Source organism: Fonsecaea nubica (genome assembly GCF_001646965.1).
Source record: "Fonsecaea nubica strain CBS 269.64 chromosome Unknown Scaff32, whole genome shotgun sequence".
In the NCBI taxonomy this organism is placed as follows: domain Eukaryota; kingdom Fungi; phylum Ascomycota; class Eurotiomycetes; order Chaetothyriales; family Herpotrichiellaceae; genus Fonsecaea; species Fonsecaea nubica.
Window position 1 is genome coordinate 242,189 of NW_019173705.1, and position 18,114 is coordinate 260,302.

General features: G+C 50.6%; 2 protein-coding genes across 2 annotated transcripts; one reads left to right on the plus strand and one right to left on the minus strand.

Annotated features, from left to right (window-relative positions):
• Positions 1 to 408: 408 nt before the first annotated feature.
• AYO20_05517 (hypothetical protein) lies at positions 409 to 15,083 on the minus strand (the record flags this gene model as incomplete). Its single annotated transcript, XM_022643811.1, has 3 exons — positions 409 to 546; positions 615 to 9,243; positions 9,346 to 15,083. 3 exons carry the CDS (start codon positions 15,081 to 15,083, stop codon positions 409 to 411), a joined length of 14,505 nt encoding a protein of 4,834 aa, XP_022500275.1.
• A 1,275-nt stretch (positions 15,084 to 16,358) lies between these two features.
• Positions 16,359 to 17,864, plus strand: AYO20_05518 (hypothetical protein; the record flags this gene model as incomplete). Its single annotated transcript, XM_022643812.1, has 1 exon — positions 16,359 to 17,864. One exon carries the CDS (start codon positions 16,359 to 16,361, stop codon positions 17,862 to 17,864), a length of 1,506 nt encoding a protein of 501 aa, XP_022500276.1.
• Between the last annotated feature and the right edge of the window lie 250 nt (positions 17,865 to 18,114).

An 18,114-nucleotide genomic window follows, 5' to 3' on the forward strand; every position in this document is an offset into this window, starting at 1 on the left:
ACCGGGGGTGCAAGACGTCAAATTAACATGTCGCATTCGCCCATGTGGCATCTAGCCTGGAGCCCTGTGACCAGCCAGGCACAAAACTTCAGGGTCATCGGTCCCAGAGCATAACAAAGAAATCAAGAATCTGAGCCGTGCAGGGGGGCCGTTCATGGGGATAATACTACCCAGGCAGCTGCCAAGCAAAAAGGCATTGACGGAACTCTTGATCCGGCCGACGAATCGGAAATTGTCCACTTCAACGTGCCCCGAGTTTCTTTCCGGGCACACACAGGTCAGCGGTGAGCACCACTATTTATTTCTACAGAATTACTAATTATCAAGCCAGACGACAAGTGGAGATGGTGAGACAATCCGATACGAGTCCCTCGTACTCCGTACTTCTCACGGACTCGCAGCCAGCACCTAACAAAAGTCCAGCATCAACCTCCTCATCTCATCCATGACCCTCCTGACCTCGTCCTCCGAAAGCATGTCTTCTGGGGCAAAGACACCCATGTCTAGGTACCCGTCTTCAACTCTAGCCTCGATATCAATAGCAGGCTGTAAAGACAAAATATTAGTCAGTCGGCCAGAAGAGGGCAAGGAGATGTGAGACGGGATGAACTTACCAAGCACCACTTCGTGCTATCTGCATCACACTCCATGCCGTCCATAAAAGGCGACGGCGCATCAACCTCCTCAAATTGATCCTTCTTCCCCGAAGTTTCCGCATGGGTGATTCGAACGGTGCTCGTTTGGTCTCCAGACGATGACGAATCCTGATCACTTGGGAGGGATAAGAAATTGACAAACGTGTCCAGCTTGACTCCAGTCCACGTATTAATGTCCCTCATATCCACTCCGCAGTTCTCTGGCCGCGTGATTTCGCCCAGATCATGCTGGATCTGTAAAGCCGACTGAAGAAGGGTCTCCCCAGATCGAATTCTTAAAGGAACGATGCTGAATGTCGGAGCAGCTAGTTCCATGATCCCGTCGATGTCGAGCGACCGGTTTGCGAGGTAGATCCCAATCACAACATCCGATTTGGCATTTGTGGCGGGTTGCTCAGTACCCAGGTGGCGACGTATACCCTCGTAAATCCTGGCATATGCGGCGAAGAAGAGTGCTTGAATGCTGAGGCCATGGTACTTTAGCTGCTCGATCAATCCCTCGAGCGGCACAAGTTTTGGACGGAATCTCTCCACGCGCCTTGCTGCGAATGAACCCCGACCCATGGGTTGAAGCGTACCTTCACCTTCACCGAGATAACGCGTCCAGAATTCTTGAGCCATCGACCGAGATGCTCGGTTGTTCGAGATCAGAGTGCTCATATCCGTGTTGAGCTTGGTCTGTGCGGTACCAGCACACAATCTCTCAAGTCGTGTGATCAGCAGCTGGAGACTCACAGCATCATACAAGGCGTGGTGGATGCGAAGTGTAACCAGTACCTCATCTCCTCCAAGGTCGAACTGCACTGCCCAGGGGAAGCCATACTTTTCCACTGCCTCGCTCTTGACGACCACTTGAAATGTTTCTGGCCATCCACCATCACTGTTGTGGATAAACAAAGTCCTCAGTATCGGAACTTCGTTAACAAGCCTTTTCATTCCCTGCCTCAAATCCTCCAGCGAAACACGGGACGCTTTCAGCCAGAAAATGGGGAAGAACAAGCGCCCATTGCTTGCTCTCCACATATCAAGCATGTACGTTTGACCCGCGGTACATGGTATGATCCTTTCGAGATCCTCCTCTGGTATTGTGAGGCCCCCCTTAATGTTCTCGGGAACCAACAAGCTCTCCGCAAACCCGTTAGGCGCACGGGCCGTCTCCTGACCTGCGCGTTGGAGCTGTTCAGCAGCCACGGCCATCTTTTCAACCGTCTGTGCTCTAATGATCGCGCTCACTGGAAGCCTAATGCCCTCTTTTCGGAGCAGAGTAGCAACTTTGATGGCGCTGACGCTATCCAGCCCGAGGTGGAAGAGGCCCGTATTCTTTTGAATGCACTCTCTGTCCAAGTGGGATACCTTTGCAAGGACATCCCTAATGGCAGCCTCGGTTGGACTCCAGTCTTCTGGTCTGTGGGACTGCTGCTGATCTTGAACAATGTGAGACGTCTTCCTTGGCCTGTCGCCCTTGCTGCGGATTAGATCTACTCCTGGGAGACCGCATATTGACACCTTTCCGCCTTCTTTGCCCAGAAGGTCTTGGTCAGGATTTCTCACTAGAGCTGCCAGGATGATATCCAGCTTGTCCAGTACTGCCTGTCCAAATTCTTGGCTGCAAACTCCATTTTGACATGCAACAGTCCAGATCAGACCCTTTGCATCGCCTTCTAATTCAACATTGACAGGATATGGCGGTGTGATGGCTGTCTCGTCGGGCGTGACTTCGTTGTACAATGCTGGAAGCTCATGTTCGACAGTTGGAAGTTTTTGAAAGGTGAATAAAGTATCGAATAAATCTTCACTCACCCCTTGTCCTCGTGCCAGACGAAGAGCCTCACGTAGTGGAAAGTGCTGATATTCCGAGACCCGCACAACTGCGTCATGCACTCTCCGGATTGCCTCTGCCTTGGTCATATTCTCTTGAATGTGAGGTCTGAAGGCGACAGTGTTGAATGTTGGGAAGATCAGTTGATCCGAGCCCTCGGTTGTGCGCCCGGAAAGAACAAGCCCGAAGCATACATCCACCTGGCCGGTATAGTGAATAAGTGCCATTGTCCAGCATGCAAGGCCCAAAGTCTGGAGCGTCACTCCTTGCTGCCTGCAGAAGTCGAGGGCATTGGTTAAGCTGGTCGTGGACTGCTTGCGCAACAAAAACGCGGAGCCGTGGTGACTGTGATCATCGAGGGCCGCTTGTAGAGTGGTGGGTTGGATATCCAGCAGTTGAGACTCCCAGAACTCACGAGCCTTTGAGCTCTCGGCTTGTGTGATGATCTCCTCGAGGTGCTCCCTATATTGATCCAGTGCTGCTCCTTGGGCTCTGCAATGCGGGAACTGGTAGGTCTCGATCACCTCCTGGTGCAGTAAGTGCAATGACCAGGCGTCGTACAAGGCATGCGGCATGGCAAGAACAAGAAATGAGGCAGTTTCATCACGGACAATAGCGATACCAGTCCTTTGATCGACCAGTTGTTGCTCATCTGGAACGTTTTTGAGGTTTTGGACCACATCATTTAGCTTCTCGTCAAGGACTGTCACCTCACTTCCATCCTTCACCGCATATTGGAGAAAAGCCGTATTTTTATTTGGAGACTCGACGACAGCAAAGCGCGTTCTCAAGATTGGCTCTGTCCGGGCGACTGTTTCCCACGCTTTTATCAGTCGCTTCAGATCAACGTCTGCAGCTAATTCGAAAGTCATGACATTGAGATACTTGTCAGATTCCAGGAGCAGGCCTTCCTGCATCGGTGTGACCGGAAAGACGGCTTGTACGTTGTCAAGTTCGACACCATGGCTCTGTAGCATACGTTTATAGCTGCTCTGGCGTTCCTTAATGAAAGACGCCTTTCCGCTACTTTCTGTTTCGGCCTGGGTTTCCATGCTTGATGTAACCGCCGTAGCAATCCCTGCGACGGTTGGCGACCGCATGATGGCACTCACAGCCACTCTCAGACCCTTGTTCTTGACGCGAGCTGCGAGCTTCATTGCTTCTATACTGTCCAAGCCTAGTTCGAAGATCGTTGGCCTGTGACGGTGAATCATCCTTTCGTCCACAGAGGCGAGCTTGGCCATTTCCGAGCGAATGATTGTCTCTGTGTCGTTCAATGCGGTATCGTTGTCTTCATGAACATGATTCGAGACTGTCAAGTCCGCTTTATGATCTCCGCTTGGGGTCCTGGAGTCCTGTGATAGGCAAAAGTCCGGGGGCAGGATTGCGGTCATCTCTTCCGGTCTGCGAACAACGTCAAGATACATGTTTAACAGCCGACTGGCGCTTTTCTTGTCCAAGTATTGCGGCCTCGCGACTAGGGTGACGTCGAACTCGGAGCCTCTCTGCTCTACCTCGATATTCAGCGGATAATCTGGCGAGCTGTCTGTTGGAATCTCGCGCCAGAAGGCGCTGTCCTCGACATCCGGTGATGTCTTTTGGAAAACAAATAACGTGTCAAACAGAGTCTGGCTTGCACTTAGTCCAAGGAAGTGAACAACTTTCCTCAGAGGTGTATGTTGATACGGAATGATATCAACATTGAACTGATGGCACGCGCGGACGAGATCCGAGACTGCTGCACCATTGGCGAGAGAATTGATGGCACATGGCAGGGTATTGAACATTGGGCCGATCACATCCTCTATCTCTTCTGTGGCTGTGGCTCTGCCTGAGACTACCACTCCTATTGTCGGACTGGAGTTGAATTCTCTCTGCATCACATAGAGTAGCATGGCCTGGAAAAAGGCCGAGACTGTGACGTTCAATTCATTGCACAAGGTTTGCAAATGGCCAATGCTTAGATGATGCCTCAAGATGACAGCATGAGTATCTGTCTCAAGCTCGGTATGGACCAATGGCAGCTTGTGAGGTTGGATGCGAGGGAGGTGTGACAGCCAGAATTCCTTCTCGTCTGGCAGCTGAGACAGTGGTCCATAGGGCAAGGCTTGATAGAATTGCATTTTCGGCTTCCAAGTCTCCTCTGGGTGCTCATACCGCTGCTTGACTTGCTTGAGCAGTATTGGAAGGCTGCTTCCATCATAAAGTCCATGAAAGATCTGGAGCATCATGAAGCCACCATCTCCGGACTTTCCCAATTGAACAGTCCAGGGCAAACACGTAAATAGAGACCTTGCAGATCTGACCCAGTCTCTGAAAGAGGACTTCTCGAACTTGTGAACGTTGCCATTTCTGGCTTCGCTGACGATCTTCACCGCACTGTCGGTTTCGCGCAGCACAACTTGAGCAAAGCCATCTTCTGTTGGTACGAAGAATGTCCTGAGGATAGAAATTGGCCGCTGAGAGGCATCCCACGCACTTTTCAGTCGCTGTATATCGGTGTTCGAATCGAGTTGAAAGAGGAAGCAGGAGAAATAAACCGTATCGTCAGGGTCGGCCTGCATTACCCTGGAAATCATGCCTTCTTGTAGTGGCGTACAAGGTGCGATGCACTCAATGCTTTCTAGGGAGACATTCATACATTGTGCAATTTTTCCAGTATGGACGTTACTGAACGATTGGATTTTCTGGCGAGCAGTGTCCACGATGTCGTTCTGATGTGAAGTGGCCTCCCGCGTAATGACTCGAGCAAGATCGTGGACGACAGAGTGCTTCAGGATCGTTCCCACTTCCGCGTTCTGGAATCCCTGCCGCTTGAGCGCTCTAGCGAGACCGATGGCTGAGATGGAGTCCAGCCCGAGTTCGAATAGTCTCGAACTTGGCTTGATGTCTGATATTTGGATTCGCAAGAAAGATGCTAGCACACTGGCTATCTCATTGTAATGCTGAAGGCCTTCTTGCGTCAAAACATTTCTGTCGGATTCGTCTTGCGCTGAACCAGGCAGATGCTCCTCATAGATCGCTTTCAGCGATTTCTGATCAACTTTATTGTTGACTGATAAGGGAAGAGATGAGACTGCAAGAATGTGTGAGGGCACCATGTACGCTGGCAATTTGTCAGAGCAGTTCAATCGAATCTTTGCAGCCAGGGCCTGAGTCTCCTTGTTAGTTACAATCGATGGTTTCTCGTTCTTTGCCCGTCTGTGAGCCGTGGAGAAGAAAGTCACGAGCTGATCTTTCTGTTGTGTTGGATGCTTCAAGACCATGGTAGCCACGTCCTTGACGCGACTATCCGCACTGAGAGCGACATGATTGATCTCCCCGATTTCCAAGCGCTGCCCACGCAACTTGACCTGATCGTCGATTCTGCCCAGAAATTCGAAGCTGTTATCATGCAGGAGACGGACGAGATCACCAGTTCGGTAAACCCTCGTATCATATTCAGCCAACGTTACGAATTTCTCTTTTGTAAGGTCGGGTCGGTTGAGATATCCCTTTCCAACAAGAGGGCCAGACAAACAAAGCTCGCCGATGGCCCCGCGAAGAACAGGAGTCTGCGACGAGGGCTCCAAAACGAAAGAGCCTACATTGTCCCATTGTTGACCAATATTGGTTGGTTTCGCATTCTTGGGTACTTGCCGGTGTACTGTGCAACCAATTGTCACTTCACTTGGCCCATAGAAATTGTAAAGACAACCTGTATCGCCCCAGGTCTCCAAGATATCCTGGCCGACTTGCTCACCGCCAACGATAAAGACTCCCTCGCATAGATTCGGCACTTCTTTGGGCGTGAGTAGCCTTGCCAAACTGGGGGTCAGGTCGAGATGAGTTATCTCGAGGGCGTTGATAGTCCCTGGAAGATCCTCGAACAAGAGATCTCGGGGTGCCGAAGTTACGATGATGCCTGTGCTCCAACTCCAGTATTGTTCAAGCACACTGACGTCGAAATGAAAGGACGCGAACTGCAGCCACCGAGATGATTCCTTCCATCTACCATCGAAAATCCGCTGGAAAGACAACATTGCCTGGACTGCGCTGTCATGGCTGATCAAGCATCCTTTGGGTGTTCCTGTAGTTCCCGAGGTGTACAGACAGTAGCAGACGTCTTGTACTTGCAGTTCCTTCGAAAGTGAAGGCTTTTTGCTCGAGAACTCCTTCCAACTGGCATTGTCAATGGCGAAACTACAAACGCCTGGAATGCTGTCAAATTCCGATACCTTGTCGCCAGTTGTGAGGACAATTCCACAGCCAGAATCGCGGAGGATGAATTCCTTTCTCGAAGTTGGTGCCCCGGGATCGATCGCAATGTAACCGCATCCTGATTTGAGAACCCCCAATATTGCAAAGGAGGCTTCGGGACATTTATCAAAACAAACAGCCACGAGACTTCCAACTTCTATCCCTTTGCTCTGGATCAGTCGAGCGATTTTGTTTCCATTCGAGTCCAACTGGGCATAAGTCCAAGTTTGCTTCGTAGGGGTGTTCCTGGGAATGCTTTGCACAAATTCCAGGGCAACATTGTTTGGTTTCTCTCTTGCTGTCCGCTCCACAAATTCATGCATGTAGCGAACCGTGGTCGGAATCCGTTCTTCTTTTGCAGGCACGATCGACAGGACAGATTTCGGGAGCGTCGATTTAGATGTCGTTTGTGCGAGCAGGACTTTCATCTGCTCTTCGAATTCTTGAAGGATATACACGGCTTGATCTGCTGGTATCACCTGTTTACGGAAAGTTGCCTGAAGATTCAACACGTCGTTCTCTTGGGGTATGAGCTCCAAGGAGAGTATATATTCGGCAGTTGCATCGTCTTTGGCGAGCGTCCACGGCCTCTTTGGGCCTTCGTCTGCATCGTATTTTTGCAGAACGATCACAGTGTCGAACAGATCGCCTTCAGCCTGCACCCAACGCTTGATCGAGCTTAGTGGAGTATGCTGGTGTTTCAATATACCAGCGCATCGCCTAACGGCTGATTGTAAAAGATCACTCCTGTCTTGAGAGAGTCTCATCGCAAACGGGACGGTGTTGATACAAGGGAACACTGCCTTGTTTTCCTCTTCCTCGAAATCCCGACCGGAAAGGATGACACCAAATGTGACATGATCCTGGCCAGTGTATGCCGAAAGTAATACAGACCAAGCTGCAGCAACCAAAGATTGCATTGTTGCTCCAGCATTTGCGCATGCATCCTCGAGGGTTTTTAGAGACAGACTGCACTGCCGAGTCGCGACGCAATAGTTGTCAACCTCTTGATTGTAGACCCCCAACTCTGGAAACCGAGTTGAGCACATATCAGTCGATACTTCCAACCAGAATGGCTTGGAACTTTCGTCTCTGCTCAAGCCTAAGATTTTCGAGACGACTGGAGCAAGAGAAACACCCACGGGGAACTCGAAACCCGCATACGCACGTGCAACATCGGCCAATATGATATCTAGAGAATGTGCATCGTACAGAGCGTGCAGCATGGATAGTTCAAGGTTCAGAGCGGAGCCATTTTTGGTCACCCGAATGAGCCATGGTGGTTGAGTGAGATTGTCCATGTTTCTTGATTTGGTTTCACCTCTCTCCTGGGGTATTTGCACTAACTCGTCAACCCAAGGTAGCTGTACTGCATCTGGTAGATAGGTTATCATGACAAATGGAGTCTGGGGATCGTCGGTCTCAGCGAAACCAGTCCTTAGCATTGCGTGTCTTTGCATAGCAAGATACCATGCATGTTTTAATCTTGGTATATACACGTCTTTATTCAAGCTGAAATGCATGTGATTGAGGTAGAGCGTGTAATTCGATCGGAGGAACTGCGAAATAATCCCTGATTGAGTAGGTGTGCAGGGCCATATGGCCTGGACATGAGTCTCGTCTCGGCCGTTATTCTGACAGATAGACCGGCGACAACGCTTTTCGTAGGAATCAAGGTCAAAAGTCGGATGCTTGGACTCTCGTGGCGTCCCTGAATCGCATATTTTGGCGATATTTCCGAGGCTTGCAGCTTCCAAAATAGCTCCAGTCGATATGTCGAATCCGCTTTTCCGCAGCCTTGCTGCAATCTGTACGGCATTAATGCTGTCGAAGCCAAGACTGAATATTGTCGTGTCTCTGAAGATCTTTGAATGCAAACCAGGATTCAATTGGACGAGTATGTCCCTCACCAATGTTTCCGTTCGAGACAGTGTTTCATTGATGTGCCCCGGCGCATCAAAGGAGTCTGTGGGTGGTGGGGAGGCAAGAACAGTGAATGGCGTAGAAGCCTGCAGTCGTGGCAACATGCCAGCAATGAATGAATGATCCAATGTTCTTGACTGCGGATATCTGGCCGTGTGGATGAGAAGGGCGTCGTATATGTCCAGAAATCGACCGAGTATCTTCTTCTCAGCTACTTCAGAGTGCAGTCTCAGGATGATGGCATCAGCCTGTGAATCCATCGTGATCTCAAGTATGAACGGGAAAGACATATCCCCTGATTCCTCAACCAGAGTCCAAACCTGATGGTCGAGCCGCAGTCCGTCTTGTTGGAGCAGAAGAAGTGTATCAAATAACGTTCTGCCTTGGGTGTCTACTGCTCGCTGGATTCGACGAAGCGAGCTCGACTGACGTGGTAGAATCTCGACATTTATCTGCTGAAAGGAATTACACAATTCTTGATTCGATTCGTCTGGCCACAATTGTACTCTGGTTGGAACTGTGTTGAAGCATGGAGCGACCATCGTCTCCACACCGTCGATAGGAAGGTTCCGACCGCTAAGGACATTTCCAAAGCAGATATCCTGACTATCAAAGAGGCAAGAGAGAAGCCGACACCACGGAGCTTGAAATAGAGCCAATGGAGTCGAATGTATCTTTCGCGCACATCGTTGCACTTCTGAGACAGACATCGTAGACCTCCGTTCAACCAACAAATGAGTGTCAGGAGCAGCCTTGTCCTCAGGCAATATGGCTTCACTTAGTTTGCATAATGTAGCTCCCTGTAGCTTTCTCCGCCAGAAATCATATGTATCATCCGTGTTCGACATCTCCATGAACGACAGATAGCTATCGAAGGGGGTTGTCGGAGCCAGTTGGTGACCGTGGTACAGGGATTGAATCTCGTCTAACAGAACTGTCATTGCCTCTGCATCGTATAGACAGTGATGCATTCTCAGGATTAGCTCTGTCTTCCCTCTGACCTCAAGGCTCCATGGCGGGACCATGAGACCATCCAAACCATAGCTCAACTGTTGGGTGTCTTCTTCGAGCCAGGGAAGCTGGAAATTCTGCAAGACTGCTTGCACAAAAGGAGAATCAGCGGAGTCAGTTGCAACAAAGCCTGTACGAAGGATCTGGTGTCTTGCTAATGCGTCCTCCCAGGCATGTCGTAACCTCGGGACGCTGCCACTGACGTTGAAGCGCAGAGTGTTCCGATAGGCTCGAGAAGAAGTATTTATCGAGCTGATGACCATAGATTCTTGTAGAGGGGTACAGGGAAGGATCCTCTCGACTTCCAGGCCAGCCCGCGAATACAAACTGCGGATTTCCTCTTCCCACTTTTCAGTGAGACGACCCATATTATTCTGGCCGTTGAATGTATTGTGCTGCGGAACATGTTTCTCAATGTATCTCCCTAGTTGTGAGATGGATGGGTTCTGCATCAATGAGGATATCTCCACAATAGGATAATGGTCTCGCAGTGCTCTTGAGACGCGTATTGCGCTGATCGAATCCAGACCAAGGGCATAGAAAGAGGTAGTACGGCTGATATTTGCAAGATTGACTCCAAGCGCATCAGCCACGACACGGGCAAGAATTTTCTCGGAATCGGAGAGTTGATCAACACCTGCCGGCTTGCTGCCTCTAGAAGTGGCTTGGAGCTGTTCTGTGCTGAGATTTTGATAGTGGGTGATCAAATCCCAGCGATTGATCTTTCCCTGACGCGTCAGAGGTATCTTGTCAAGGTGGATGAGGCTATCAGGTATCATGTAATCTGGCAAGCTATTTGCCAACGTTTCGAAGATGGTGGCATTCATGTCGTCGGGGTCTGCAGTTCTGTAGGATTGGCGTGGTGCCCAGAAAGCAACCAGACTCGCACTTTCGTTTCCTCTGGTAACGACCAGGGATACCGCATCTTCAACTTGACTGCACCTCACCAAGGCGGAATTGACCTCTCCTAGTTCAATTCTCTGTCCCCGGAGCTTGACTTGGTCGTCCTCACGACCTAATACGACTAAGGAATCATCACAAAGAAGCCTTCCGATGTCGCCTGAGCGGTAGAGCCGACCATATTCAGGATGATCAAAGAAGCTCTTCGAGGTCAGCAAAGGATCGATATATCCGCGTCCGACCTGTTCTCCCCCGATCCATATCTCACCTACACCTCCCTTGATAACTTGCTGAAAATGCAGGGTGGACTGGTGACTGGATGAATCAGTGGTACCGGACTGCTTCGGGGTCTGTCTTTGGCAAATAAAGACGGATGTGTTCAGCAACGGAGGACCAACATTATTTGGCAGGTCAGATTTCGAGACCTTGGGCCGGACGTTACATATGTTTGTTGTCTCACTAGGACCGTAGCCTTGGTACAGTCCACGGTCGGCCCAATCCGAGAAAACCTTCGAGTTCATAGGTTCTCCAGCAGTAACCAGCAATTTCACCTTTGGGACGTTATCAGGTCGAACAAGGGCCGCTACCGAAGGGGTCATGCTCAAATGCGTGATATCCAGCTGTTTGATGAAGAATTCCAGGTCTCTAAACAGCACATCGTTTGACGCTGTGCACAAAGTTATACCTTTGTGCCAAGCCCAGAAGATCTCAAAAACTGAGACGTCGAAAGCTGGTGAGCAGGCTTGAAGCAGTCGATCTGTCTCGGGGTCGCAGGGGTAAATACGTGACAACTCCTCCAGATTGCTGAGCAAATTTCGACGGCTGAGGAGGACGCCCTTCGGAACACCAGTGCTGCCAGACGTGAATACAGCGTATGCTAATTGATCACCTTTCAAAGACCGGTGGTTATCAATATTTGTCGTGGAATTCTCTTCCAACACGCTGGCAATGGAGACAGGCGTTGGCGCATCTATCTCGTTCGATAAAGGCACATCCTCTGTAAACATGGTAAGCCTGCATTTGGCTTCGCTCAAAATTTGGCGGATTCGAGCAGCGGGCGTTCGCGGGTCGATGCACATATAGGCGCCCCCAGCTATGATGGTCCCTAGGATGCCAATATAGAGTTGAGACGATCGAGGGCCTATCAGACAGACAAGATCGTCAATCTGCACGTTGTATTTAGTCTGTAACACCCGGCCGACAATCCGGGCGCGTTTGTGGAGGTCTCCATAAGTGAGGATTTCCTTCGTCACCTGGCTCGTACGCTCGTCGATACTATGCACGAATTCGACGGCTGCTCTGTCTGGACACGATTCTGCAAGTCTTGAGATGGTGGTTGTCAGATCAAAATCTTCGCTGAACTTTCGGAAGCTCGTGTTGGTCAAGGACAACGTGTTCTTGTCAAAACTTTCCCAGAAGCAGTTCAGACTAAGGTCAAGGTTGCTCACGATTCGAGAGGCAGCGTTGTCCAACTGATGAGTTATAAGCCTTGCTTGATCTTCTGGAATAAGGTTTGTGTCGAACGTCAACTTCAAATAGACCTGACCTTGACGCGGTTCGAATTCTAGCACAATGGCATAGTCCAAGGTATCTTGTGATCTCAGACTTGCAACTTTGGAACGATCCCTATGATCCACTTCGCTGTCTTGTTGCCAAACACACAGCGTATCGAACAACCTGTCCCCAGGGCGGAGACCTGCTGCATTGTTGATGTCCCGTAAGGTAATGCTCCCATGTCGAAGAAACTGGTTGCGTTTCCTTCGGACGTGATTGAGGACATCATGTACCGTCCTTAGAGCACTGACATCCACGCGGAGAGGGAATAACGAGAGACACGGCCCAATGAGGGATTCGATCCCTGCCAGTGAGAAATGGCGACCGGCCACAACCACTCCGACCGCGACGTCGGCATTATCGAGATACGATGAGAGTAAAAGTGACCATGCCGCCTCCAAGATCGTCTCTCGACTGCACCGCGCAATTGACGCAAAGTGAGAGAGCTGTTCATAAGTTATGGCGAGTGGCGACTCTGTGGTTTTTCTGGGTATTCTCTCCAGTCGAACAGGTGTTAGCATCGGAAATGCTGAGGGCTTGAAGTCCTGGAGTTGATTTCGCCAATACTCAACATTTTCTGTCTGCTCCGACCTTAAACGATCGTGCTCGCTCGAGCGAAATTCGGAAAATTGAGTCCTGACGGGCGCATTTTCTCCAGAGAGGATGGCATTCAAATCGTCTAGGATCAAGTCCCAAGACCATCCATCATACAACGCATGGTGAATCCATACCAGGACATCTCTTTCATCCTCTGTTCCGGCGTTTTCCAGCTTCAAGGGGTGCAAAATACTCAATTCAGGGTCGTCTGAGAGGTCTCGCCACACGACTTGAGCAAAGGGCATCTCTTGTCTCCCGGTCGGGACGAATCCGGATCGCAAGATCTCATTGTTCCTTGAAAGCTTTTGAAATGCCTGGCGCAAGTGTTGCAGTGTCAGACCCGATCCGAGCTTGAGCCAAATTCTGTTGAAATTCTGATCTTCTTTCGCGGCGGTTTCAACTAGCATTGCAACCTGCATGTTACTGCAGGGCAATATCTTGTCATAGGGCATTTTGAGGCTCGAGTTGTTCAGGTCATGCATCACTTTTGCCGTGATGCCTTTCCATTCGTCTGAAGTTGCGTAGTCAGGCTGTGCCCTTTCACTTGTTGCATCTTTTGACTTGGTAATAAGACTTGAAAGCGTGGCCACATTGTCGGCTTCTGAGATCATCGCGGCGTTGACACAATTGTACTGTTGGCGTAGTCGAGACGCAATTTTGATGGTTCGGAGAGAATCAACGCCCAATGACCAGAACGAGGTCAGCCTGTCAACTGGGCATCTCAGCTCATCGCTCAATACTCGGCCTACATTCTCCTCTACCGAGTTCTTAAAAGAGGTTTCGTGGCTGATTGACACCCGGCGTTCTCGATAGTTTCGTTCAAGTGCTTTGCGGTCAATCTTCCCAGAAGGTAGTCGAGGCACATTGTCGTCGAGCAGCACAATCTCGCCTGGACGCATGTAGGGTGGTAACCATGCCTTGCATTGGTCGGAGACATTGGAGACCTTGACATTATGATCTGCAGCGCAAAAAAGGACGAGGACGTCGTCAATGACGCCTGCAATGGCAAGGTGAACACCATCAGTCTTCGAGGCAATTTCTTCAATTTCTCCCAGTTCAACCCTTTGGCCTCGGAGTTTGACTTGGCCGGAGGTCATGCGTCCCAGGATCTCAAGCTCCCCATCAGGACGGCAAATTGCTCGATCTCCGGTTTTGTAGATTGGCCCGTAGCCATCAAGTTCAACAAACGCAGCTTGGTTCTGCTCCGGCCGATTCAGGTATCCATCAGCAAGCTGACCTGCAATCGCCAGCTCCCCGGGCTCGCCGACTGGTGCGATTTCAAACGCTTCGCCTTCCTTGAGGATAAAAGCTGTGACCGTGGACAGCGGTCTCCCAATCCTGCGTACCGATGCATCAGCCGCTAGCTGGGGTGCCACAGTACAATGGATCGCCGCCTCCGTAGGACCATACATAGCATACAGCATGCTCGCCTTATCTGTGCTTCCTCCGAATTCGGAAACGACTTGAGCTGTGAGCATTTCCCCAATTGTCAGTAGCGTCTTTAAGCAAGGGGCAGCCTTTCTGGTTCTCAATAACGTCCCCGCGACCGTGGGGGTGAGTTCCGCAGCGTCCGCATCCAAGACTTGGATAGCGGCAGGTAAATCAGTAAGCATTCGCTCACGGTCGCAACCCACTAGTGTCGCTCCCCGGAAAAATGGAAAGAATATCTCAAATATAGAGACGTCGAACGTTGGTGAAGCAAATTGTAAAAAGCGTTTAAAGAAAGGGATATGCTCGTCATGCGCAAGCAATGACTGTGACACTGACAAGTGCGATACTACAACACCCTTGGGAAGTCCTGTAGAACCTGAAGTGTACATGACATACGCTGGACTGGAAGGTGTGATGCACTCATGGCTTTGAGGACGGTCATCCTCTGCCTGCGCCGAACGCGATGTCCGTTCGAGTGCTTCCAAAGATACAGTCTTGCATTGGACGGTTGACAGTGCATCCTCAAAAGTAGCCCTTGTGGTGGTGGTCGCCAGCACGAAGGTTGACTGCGTATCTTGGAGAATAAATTTCAGTCTCTCCGGAGGTACATCTTGGCTGACAGGGCAGAAGGCAGAGCCAGACTTCAATACTGCCACCAATGCCACGTATAATTCTGGAGACTGAGGGATGATGACAGGAATGATGCTTCTTCTATCCCCTTTGGGCGAGATATACTCTTGGATATCCCGAGACAGGAGGTCCGTGAGGCGATGGAACTCGTCGTAGGTAAGAATAACGCGTCCATTGTCCGCCAGTAGGAAGTCTAGAATGAGATTATCAGAGGATGTCGCTATCAGCTCGTGCAGTAACCGTGGCCCAGGTAGTAATTGACGATGTTCGTTGACAATTGAGAGCATATGAGGAGGATGAGAGCCATTGACGCGCGACGGCATGTTGGTCATTGGCGACGGTGATGAAGAGCTTTGAGAGAGATTAGTATGAACGAGCGAGAGAAAAGAGAGACAGAGCTTTTGCGTATGCGTGTTGCGTGTGAGTGTGAGAGATGCGTGGGTGCAATACTTGTTACAGTATTCAATGACACACCACTAGACGAGGGAGTGAGGGCGTTTGATCGGCAACGTCATGTAGAGCTGTTGCACCGACGTCTGTGTCTCTTGGACTACCCTGGTGCGCTCTTGTGAGCTCTGGATCAAGGATCTTTGGATGGTGGACGAGGTAGCATTGACTGCGTGGCTGCTCAAAGCTAACCGCCGAGAACGTGATGGAAGTGGAAGGTGATGTCGACAACGGAGCCCCTCATGCTCATCGCAGGCAAAGTTGCACCTCTACCATCCTCTTGTCAACGCCAATGCGGGCACAGCCAAGCTGCTCTTCATGCATCACTGTCAATCGAACACTCGGTCCACTAGACAAGCCTGGTCCGCTTGAAGTCACAGGAGAAAGAAAAAAAAAATTAGTTTCATGCTCGAAGCCTCGTCTGATGTATGCCACGGTCGCTATGAGAGAAACAGCGGGGCTTTTGTCCACATCGCCTGGTCCCTTACGGTCCCTCACGGTCCCTCCACCTGCGATAATCCAAACTAAGTGGTTCTGGCCAGACGCCGACATCATGCCGTGACAAAAGATTATCAGATAATCTCCCCGATTATCAGATAAAATTTTCCCTCCGCAATCGGATCTGATGCACTTGAGCCAGGGCAACAGGGGGAAGAGATGGCGTGACGTATTCATGGACAAGGATGTTTGAATGCATGTGTGTTTCATTGCCCACCACGATCCTCCGATGCCATCTCCATCTCATCGCATCGACCAGTGGCTGCTGGGTGGATGATCGGGTCATTGACTAGACACAGCTGTGGAGGGACAACAGCTGCCACCAGCTGCTAGTCACCGCAGGGTAATTCATTGTTACCGGACGATTCCGCGTCGTTGGCTTGATTGATGGCTTCAACCTTGCCACCTGCACCAATACAGAGAGCCTGGTGAGCCCCTCTTCCCCTAGTCGTTACTCAATTATACACACCGAGTACTTGATTGATCTATGATCTAGCATCTATTCCCGGCTTCAAATGCTATTGCTTTCCTCTCTCGAGAAAGCTGTCGCACAACCTGATCTGCTTTTTCTTTCTGTCATTGTCTGGAACTTGATCCGCCCCCAGGTATCTCACCTTACATTGTATTGCTAGTTGTACTCGACCTCCTTTCTCATGGCTCCGGGGATTTGGTCCGGAACGAATGGACACGACCATCACTCAGACCCGGCGAGCCCCACGAACGGCGTCAATGGCTGGACTTCTGAGTCTTTGAGCAACGGGCAGCGCACAGACCTCGCCGCACCTAGCTTCTATTCTGCTGCTCCAGGAGAGGTCAACGACCTTGTATGCGTGGGCTTTGGGCCAGCCTCTCTCGCCATTGCGGTCGCGCTCCATGATTCGTTGCGCGCTCAAAAAGCAGCCAACCCCGAGGTCGCCACTCCCACCGTCCGCTTCTTGGAAAGACAGCAGACGTTCAAATGGCATGCGGGAATGCTGCTTCCCGGCGCAAAGATGCAAATTTCATTCATCAAAGATCTTGCCACCCTGCGAAACCCCACAAGCCAGTTCACTTTTTTGAATTATCTCAAGGAGCACGATCGACTGGTGCAGTTCTCCAACTTGGGCACCTTCTTGCCGTCTCGGCTGGAGTTTGACGACTATCTGCAGTGGGCAGCACGTCACTTCGAGCATGTGGTCGAATACGGTCAAGAGGTCGAATCGATCCTCCCACGCAGACTGTCTGGGACGGACAAGTACGACTGCTTCGAGGTAGTGTCACGGAACCTCGCCACCGGCAGGACTATGAGCTCCCTAGCCCGAAACGTCGTGATAGCGGTGGGCGGGCGACCTGCGAGGCCGGCACTATTTCCACCCTACCATGATCGCATTCTGCACTCATCTGAATACAACACGAGAATCAGCCGGGTGTTGCCAGACAGGGACCAGAATTACAGCATTGCTGTCGTGGGTGGCGGCCAAAGTGCTGCCGAGGTCTTCAATGATCTCCATCACCGCTATCCCAACGCCACAACCAGGCTCATCATTCGAGACTCTGCGCTCCGGCCAAGTGATGACTCACCATTTGTCAATGAAGTCTTCAATCCAGAAGCAGTCGATGCTTTCTTCGACCAACCAGAAGATATACGGGCTGAGAACGTGAAGAGGAACAAGGCCACCAATTACAGTGTTGTGCGGCTCGAATTGATTGAGAAGCTTTACGACGATCTTTATATCCAGGGAATCAAGCAACCAGACAAACGTCTGTGGCAGCATCAGATTTTGCCATTGAGGGAAATCTCGGCAGTCGTGACCGATGGACCTAACAAACGGGTCGAGCTGGTCCTGTCCGACCTCAACCCGTTGAACGTAAACGGTGAAGAGAAGCTGTCGGTCGATGCCGTCGTGTTAGCCACTGGCTACCGGCGTGATGCGCATGTCGATATGCTTAGAGCTTGTCAGGATATCAATTCGAGATCGGATGGGCACTGGCAACCAGGACGTAACTACGCTTTGAAGTTGAATCGTGCATCTGTGCAGGATGGCATCGGAATTTGGCTGCAAGGATGCAATGAGGCCACGCACGGCTTGTCTGATTCTCTGCTGTCAATTCTATCCACTCGAAGTGGCGAGTTGCTGGATTCCATCTTCGGAATCAACGCGAATCCCAAATATCACTGAGACAGGGCTGGTCTTAAAGTATGTACCTTTCGCGAGGATATCGAGAACGATGTGATTCATTCCTTTTTCCTTGGTGAGCGAGAAAAGGAGTCCAAGACAGGTAGCTCGGCGGCAGCAGGTTGAAGACGAGTCGATGTTAACTTGGTGGGTGGTTATGACCATGGGTATTTGATTAGTGGTAGACCGGCGAATATCCCTTGCACCGAGCCTGTAGCTCCCAAACTATTAGCGCACTTTTCTTCTCCTGTTG